General features: G+C 29.2%; 1 protein-coding gene across 1 annotated transcript in view; it reads right to left on the reverse strand.

Annotated features, from left to right (window-relative positions):
* LOC104772190 overlaps nt 1–4,403 on the reverse strand; it is a 4,583-nt gene extending 180 nt beyond the window's left edge. Inside the window, exons 1-11 of the mRNA XM_010496832.2 lie at nt 4,269–4,403; nt 1,709–1,845; nt 1,430–1,531; nt 1,196–1,323; nt 1,010–1,091; nt 823–914; nt 623–688; nt 522–534; nt 357–437; nt 163–271; nt 1–87 (exon numbers count right to left, since the gene is read on the reverse strand). Of these exons, the coding sequence (XP_010495134.1) occupies nt 1–87; nt 163–271; nt 357–437; nt 522–534; nt 623–688; nt 823–914; nt 1,010–1,091; nt 1,196–1,323; nt 1,430–1,531; nt 1,709–1,845; nt 4,269–4,392 (1,021 nt within the window). The 5' untranslated portion in view covers nt 4,393–4,403. The remainder of the gene's footprint in view (nt 88–162; nt 272–356; nt 438–521; nt 535–622; nt 689–822; nt 915–1,009; nt 1,092–1,195; nt 1,324–1,429; nt 1,532–1,708; nt 1,846–4,268) is intronic.

Here is an 8,733-nt window from a genome sequence, read left to right on the forward strand (position 1 = left end):
GTTGAGCAGCAGCTCGGTATGCTTCTTCGTCGGAGATAACCGCCGGTATATTCCATGTTCCCACCGAATTACCAGATATTTTCCCACCTGATCAACGATGAAAGTCTAAACAAGAACCATAACAACGAATTTAAAAAGATATTGTAACTAAACTTTTGGTACCTGCTTTAGTAGATTCTTCACAGCTTCTTTGGTACTTTGAAGACAAATGTGGATCCAAGGATTTTTTTTTCTCTTCATACTTCTCTTCCAATTTTGATATCTGCTTCGCCTGTGAGAACAAACCAATGAGTTTTTGATACATTTTTTCAGAGAGAAAACGTTGATTGATTGCAGTATCTAACGTTTCTTTTTACCAGTTCAGTGGGGGCATTCGATGCGCCGAACATTCCCACAAACATACGTAATACATTGAAATTGTTCTCAAGCACATCGTCCTACAAGAAAAAAACCAGATCGAGTCTCATCAGTAAAGATCGCGCTGACAGACACATGGAGGAGTTCTTAGAAGGTTTCCTAACCTCGTAATCGAACCTGCAAAAGTAAAAAGTTGAAAACCACTCAGATTCTGAAAGATTTCAAGCTTTGTGTTTGTGGAATAAATAGAGACGTTTAAACTTACAGATCATCTGCTATTTCCACCAGGAATTCTGATACTGACGAGAAGTCCATATGCAACTCATTCACCTTTTCCAAAGTTCCAAAGAAACAAGAGAAGACATATATATATTAAATACAATTTCAATCTATATGCATCAGACACTACAAGTGGAATTATTAGATTGAATATGACTTCACAAACAAGGCACGTCAATGTAATACCTCTCTCCTCTCAACTTGTATAGTAGAAGATTCAACACCCGGTAATCAAAAGACTTCAAATGAATTGCTCTCATCACATCTTCTAGACAAATCTAAAAAGAAACAAGTGGAAGCCATGAGCAAAATGTATTGCAAAAAAAAAACAAACATCACATTGTTTGACAACAATATAAACTAAAGCAGATACCTTGTCTTTGTTTGAATGAGCATGACAAATCTTTCTTTCTAACGCCCAATACTCTTCACCTAACTTGAACTCTTGTTGTATTCTAATTCATGCAACAAATTAACAACGATCGATTAGTGTCTATGTTTGTCCCTTTCCTAATAAAACAGTAAGAAGAAAAGGAGAAGTTATATATCAAGGAAATACCTTTGTGTCAAAAGACCCTCACGTTCAAGCAGATCTTCAAGAGGCTTCAGTGGATCTTCAAACAAAACTCGTGATTCAACAGTCCATCCATCAATTGAAGCTATCATCTTCTCATTAAGAACATCAATCTGCAGAAACAAAGTTCTGAATTTCTTAGATTCAGCTTACATTGTCATTGTTGCAGTTGCACGTTAACTTAACAAAGAAAACCACATAAGTGAACAACTTATTTACCTGATATATGTAACTCTCTATGAAGGAAAGCACGGGTAAATATCTGAATATTGACTGTGCTTCGTTAATATCCAACCCATGGAACAAGGAATAAGACCTGAACTGCAACATGATATGTGACAGTTACTAACACAACAAAATTCAGAAATCATGAGACAGAACACTTGCATGATTCACGAAACAATTTCATTCTTCCTAATTTATATATGATATCTACACAATTCAACCAGTCAAGACAGAGAATAGCAATGCATTTTTGTGTAAGAAGAAAAAACTTACGAAATCCTCAAGTGTAGAGTTTGCTCTTTTCATTGCATCTAGCCCGATCATTGCCACGACATCTTGGTGTTTCTGTGATGTGTGAGGATGAACAATGTCCATGACACTCCTCTTCACATTACTCTTTTGGAACTCTGCTGCATCGAAATTTGAACAATTACCCAAAGGTTCACATTAAGAATACCATATTATTACAGCGATTTGACATGTGTTGAACTGGGACATCATAATTATCTCAACTAAAACGAACACTACAAAAAAAATAGTGGTATTGCAACATAATTTTTGCAATGAATTTATTCGTGAAAATTTTGTAACAAATTTTGCTATACTTTTGCAATAATGACTTCACGTTACAATTTCATGACAAACTTATTGTAAAATAAAAACAAAAAATTATGTTGCTATTTTCTGTCACAAATTAGCAACATTTTTACGACATATGAAAATATATTGCAAAATTTGTAAGAAATATTCACCGATTATGAACTGTGACTATTTTGCAAGAACTTCATAGTAAATATATGTGACAAAATATATGACACATTTGTCACTATAGTTACAACATTTAATAATTCTATTGCAACATATTTTATAAAACTTACATTTATATATAAACATATATATATTCGCATGTTTTAAACTCAATAATTAGTTAAGTACTAGATGAAATATATTTGTTGCATATTAAAATTAAGGTAAATATAAGATTATTCGGTTGATTAAAATTTATGTGTTCATTCTTTATGTTATTGGCTAGTAGTTAATGGTGGAGATAGAAAATAATTGTATAGGGGACAAAAAAAAATTAATTACCTATTTTAGTTAATTTAATACCCAATGTATGTCACACATAAGAGGTAAAAAATATTTATCTTAAATGGTTCAATTGGTGCTTAATTAGAAGTTAGAACATAAGTTAAGGGTCACCATAAACATTATAAACGATTTCACCAAGTTTTACTTATAAAATATAGGAAAGTTCAATTATTTATAAAATATATGGAACCCCCTACATGTTCACATTGATATAGTGTCGATATAAGTTCATTAAGCAAAATAACAAAATAAGAAAAAATAGTGAAAATCTCGTATTGCTATCTTCTCATTTAATAGTGAAAAAATATTCTTTTTATTTCATTTTTCTTTTTTTCCTTCATAGAGAAAACCTAACAAGTAAATTGGAGATTGCAATCTAAACAAATATTTTATCCATGAAATATTCCTATAAAACAAACAGAATTAATAATTATTTCCAAAACAAAACTATCTGAACAAACTAAATATCTATAAGCGTATCTTTTATTTGTTTAGCAAAAGAATTAAATATCACTGAAATCTTTCGAAAGCCCTAAATAACCTAATGCCTATTTAAAAACTCTTAAGGTCATCAGTTTAAGTTTTTCATTCATTCACAATCGTCTAAGCCTCAGTATTCAAGCTTTCGAACTGTTATTTCTCATACCATCTTTTATAAGTGTTTCATACTTTTAAAATTATAGATATATATGTGTTGTGTTTGACAAAAAAGAAGAAGATATATATGTGTTGTATGTGTACAGTTTACCTCTCTATACAGTTTATCTCTCTTTTATTCAAATTTCTTACGTTTCAAAATTATTACCCTATCTAGTTGTGCAAAAGATAATAAGCATACATTTCTAAATCTTACTTTCTTCTTCAAGCATGAATGGGGTTCTTCTAATTAATATACAATCTGCAAACCAAGTTGATTATTTTTTCTGTTCAAGTTGATAAATTATTAAATTTAGTTAATTCTTTTGCTGTTTTATTATTATAAATTCATAATATAATTTTATATAAAATATCAAATAAAAAGCTGTAATTTAATAAATCATGTGGCGAACAAAAATTATAGCAAAATATTGGTTTTAAAACTATTGTTGCACAATGAACACCAATCTCACGAGTAGTCAATCAAGTTATGACTATATATTATCTTAATGCGATGAAATATGAATTACATTGGCAATAACTGCAAAAAATTATGTTTTAATCATGTCATAAAATATATGCTACAACAAAGGACAAATAAATACTACAAAATTAGTAACAATATTTGTTTTTTATTTGGTGTAGCATTCATTTATGAAAAAGTTAGTTGCACTAAAACGTTGTGATTATACCACTAATTTAATGCATAAATATTATTGCAAAAATGCAACAGTTATAGCAATAAATTAATTCATTGTAAACTTTTAATGATATTTGCTACACATTTTGTATGGCAACAATTTGTAACAAATCTGCAAACATATGTTACAATTACACAATAAATTTACTACAAAATTATTATTGCATTAATACAACATATATGCAATAAGTCAATTAATTACAAATTTTGCAATAATATTGTAACAAATACGAATTTGCAATACTTATATAGCAACAATAGAATTTTTGTCTCAATTTTATTGCAATATCATATATGCAACAATATACTTGACTTATTGCAACAATGTTCAATGTTGTAAGATGACTATTTTTTTGTAGTGGAAAGATAATAACTACAAAAGGGGGATTAATTAAGTACTAAAACCTGAGCTTGTTTTGACTGGTTTAGCAAGAACACGAACTCGGTTCCGGTTTGGTGCAGCTGGAGAAGGTGAATGGAGACGCGACGAAGGGAGTGCGAAGAAGAGATGAGATGATGATGCTGCCATTTTTTTATATTTTTTTCAGTCTGCAGAGAGACACCCAAAACCATCTATTTATAGGATGTTTTAGGTATTTTCGTTTTTTTTTTCTTTTTTTTTTTGTCGGCAGATATGGTCTTTTACAACTTGCTAGTATAATTCAATTTTTCAAATATGAAATTAGTTTTTTTTTTTTTGACCTCTATGAAATTAGTTTAATAAATGAATAGAATGTAAATCTATATGATAAAGAATCGAAATATATAGAGGGAGGAAATTATGGTCTCGAGATCTAACAAGTCAATCTGCACCCACGGCGGAATAGAAATAAACCAATATTTTGGTTTATAAACTAAAATTATAAACCAATAGAAATAATACTTTCATAATATTTTGGTTTATTTTTCGATTTTAAATCTTAAAATATGTTGAAAATGTAAGATATATTTTAACATTATTAGGAATATATATTTATTTAATTATTTTTATAAATTAAATTTACTATTATTAATTTAAAACATTAAAACAGTTAAATATTAACCGAGAAAGAAAACTATAGTGATATGAGATATCCTTTTGAATTTGGATTTTCTAATTTTGTCATGCAAATCACCTAGAATCATTAATAATTAATTAATTATGCTTACAATATAAAATACAAATTAGTATAACACCCAATTTCGGAAAATGTTTCAAAAGTTCGGATTAAACATAAAATTTCTCATTTGATACGACAATCACTTCAAATATTTTTATAATTTATTGAATAAAAGTACTTCACATGCAGCGATACTAACAACTACCTATATATTTGTTTTTCATATCATTATAGTAAGTAGTTAATATTTTGATAACTTTGTTGTACTGTACACAATAATGGTTTTTGTGGTCAAGAGGTCGTTTTTTGGCCATTAAGTGAAAGACAAGAAACACGACGAACATGTGCACTCTGTCAGGGGGCCGTCGAAACACGAGACCACTTGTTCTTTTCCGCCATTTTTTAAATTTTTTTCAGTCTGTGGTCATAATTTTACTGGCGAACCAGAGAGACACCCAAAACCATATCTATAGGATAGGACGTTTTAGATATTTTCGTTTTGTTGCACTAACTTTAATAATTTTTACAGATTGGTACGTGTACTTTTCAATCTCAAAATTTCTAACTATTTTCATTTTAAACCAAAAAAAAAACGCAGAGATGTTTTGAAAGGCCCCCCAGGCCCGTTAGGCCTGCTCCATAACAGACCTGAAGAGTTTAAGGTTCAAAAGTTTTTTTTTTGTTTTTGTCAAAAAGGTTCCAGTTTAAATTTGCTGTTTCATAAAGAATTTTTTTTAACTTTTTTACACATTTTTAATAGAGNTATATAGCAACAATAGAATTTTTGTCTCAATTTTATTGCAATATCATATATGCAACAATATACTTGACTTATTGCAACAATGTTCAATGTTGTAAGATGACTATTTTTTTGTAGTGGAAAGATAATAACTACAAAAGGGGGATTAATTAAGTACTAAAACCTGAGCTTGTTTTGACTGGTTTAGCAAGAACACGAACTCGGTTCCGGTTTGGTGCAGCTGGAGAAGGTGAATGGAGACGCGACGAAGGGAGTGCGAAGAAGAGATGAGATGATGATGCTGCCATTTTTTTATATTTTTTTCAGTCTGCAGAGAGACACCCAAAACCATCTATTTATAGGATGTTTTAGGTATTTTCGTTTTTTTTTTCTTTTTTTTTTTGTCGGCAGATATGGTCTTTTACAACTTGCTAGTATAATTCAATTTTTCAAATATGAAATTAGTTTTTTTTTTTTTGACCTCTATGAAATTAGTTTAATAAATGAATAGAATGTAAATCTATATGATAAAGAATCGAAATATATAGAGGGAGGAAATTATGGTCTCGAGATCTAACAAGTCAATCTGCACCCACGGCGGAATAGAAATAAACCAATATTTTGGTTTATAAACTAAAATTATAAACCAATAGAAATAATACTTTCATAATATTTTGGTTTATTTTTCGATTTTAAATCTTAAAATATGTTGAAAATGTAAGATATATTTTAACATTATTAGGAATATATATTTATTTAATTATTTTTATAAATTAAATTTACTATTATTAATTTAAAACATTAAAACAGTTAAATATTAACCGAGAAAGAAAACTATAGTGATATGAGATATCCTTTTGAATTTGGATTTTCTAATTTTGTCATGCAAATCACCTAGAATCATTAATAATTAATTAATTATGCTTACAATATAAAATACAAATTAGTATAACACCCAATTTCGGAAAATGTTTCAAAAGTTCGGATTAAACATAAAATTTCTCATTTGATACGACAATCACTTCAAATATTTTTATAATTTATTGAATAAAAGTACTTCACATGCAGCGATACTAACAACTACCTATATATTTGTTTTTCATATCATTATAGTAAGTAGTTAATATTTTGATAACTTTGTTGTACTGTACACAATAATGGTTTTTGTGGTCAAGAGGTCGTTTTTTGGCCATTAAGTGAAAGACAAGAAACACGACGAACATGTGCACTCTGTCAGGGGGCCGTCGAAACACGAGACCACTTGTTCTTTTCCGCCATTTTTTAAATTTTTTTCAGTCTGTGGTCATAATTTTACTGGCGAACCAGAGAGACACCCAAAACCATATCTATAGGATAGGACGTTTTAGATATTTTCGTTTTGTTGCACTAACTTTAATAATTTTTACAGATTGGTACGTGTACTTTTCAATCTCAAAATTTCTAACTATTTTCATTTTAAACCAAAAAAAAAACGCAGAGATGTTTTGAAAGGCCCCCCAGGCCCGTTAGGCCTGCTCCATAACAGACCTGAAGAGTTTAAGGTTCAAAAGTTTTTTTTTTGTTTTTGTCAAAAAGGTTCCAGTTTAAATTTGCTGTTTCATAAAGAATTTTTTTTAACTTTTTTACACATTTTTAATAGAGCGCAAATATGGTTGATCACTTCACTTCATTTTTAATAAATATGGTCTTTTTCAACTTGCTAGTATAATTCAATTAATTAATATGATTCAGTAATTAAGATTTATACAAGCCAGTTTAGTTACCGTGTAATAAATTTATGGGTGTTGCATGTGCCTGAGTCATGGAGGATTTTTCGGTTTACTTCATTAGCCAGGTTGGATGAAAGGAACCAATACCAAAAATATAAACTGGAAGTAATATCAAAAACTTAATCATATCTAAAGAAGAAGAAAAAGGCTTATAATCTCATCCTTACATGATCGATTCAAGGAGAAGTTTAGGTGCACGACAGTCAAAGTCATATTGATAATTAAACCTCGAAATGGAGGGATGACCTCTACGTGTTGAGATGTGAACAGAAAGCGATGGTGTTAAGAGTAATTGCGGTTAGAGAATTTGGCGGTGATTGGAGACGGCGAAGAGGCTATAAAAATTGAAAAAAATATGAAAGAGTAAGTGAGACTGTGAAACTGGTTTGTTAATTTATAACAAATCCATACCGTTGGCATGACCGATCACTTTACTCCCATCCTTTTTCATTTTCAGGTTAAAATATATATAAATGACAAATTTAATCTTTTTAATATTATTTTTTACATGAAGTATAAACTCGATTTTTAACCACAATTTTCTTTAGTAGGAAATCCGCAAATTATGTATCAAATCAGATAATGATTTAACATTACAGTATTACCAAAACTGTAATTTTTCTTTTTACACAAAGAAATTTTATATATCCTTAAGTAATGTCATTACCAAAACTGTACACTTATAGTTGTTAATCAACCACTTAAAAAGAAAAAAAAAAAAGATATTTCATATTTGCAAACAAAAAAAAACTCTAAACCATATAAATTTGGTAACATAATAAATTGATAAAAATAAGAACACAAAAATGTGTTTTGAAGGAATTATTATTAGACACATAAAACTTCTTTACCAATTACATTAATTTACATTGAAATAAATAAAATTTCTAGGTTAAAATATAATAAACGTAAATATAATACTAAATTTTCTAAACTTATATATTGACAAATCCACAATATTTCCTATTCTCAGATCACCATATTGATCAGTGCATGATATACATGATTACATTCAAATTTGGTTCATTTATATGAAAATCCATATAGGCGCGCGTACACTTCACGTCCCCATTTTTTCTAAATCAAGGTAACCAACTGTCAACTAAAACGGCATCGTCTCTTTATTTATGGGCCCGAGCCCAATATAAAACAACTAGATTACCGATTAACAGATAAAAAAACTTACCACTTCATAATTTTTTCACTTTCAGATTACCGATTTTTAACCACAAGTTTTAAATGAGGTCAAAAAAAAAAAAAAA

This window comes from Camelina sativa, chromosome 20 (assembly GCF_000633955.1).
Source record: "Camelina sativa cultivar DH55 chromosome 20, Cs, whole genome shotgun sequence".
Taxonomy (NCBI): Eukaryota; Viridiplantae; Streptophyta; class Magnoliopsida; order Brassicales; family Brassicaceae; genus Camelina; species Camelina sativa.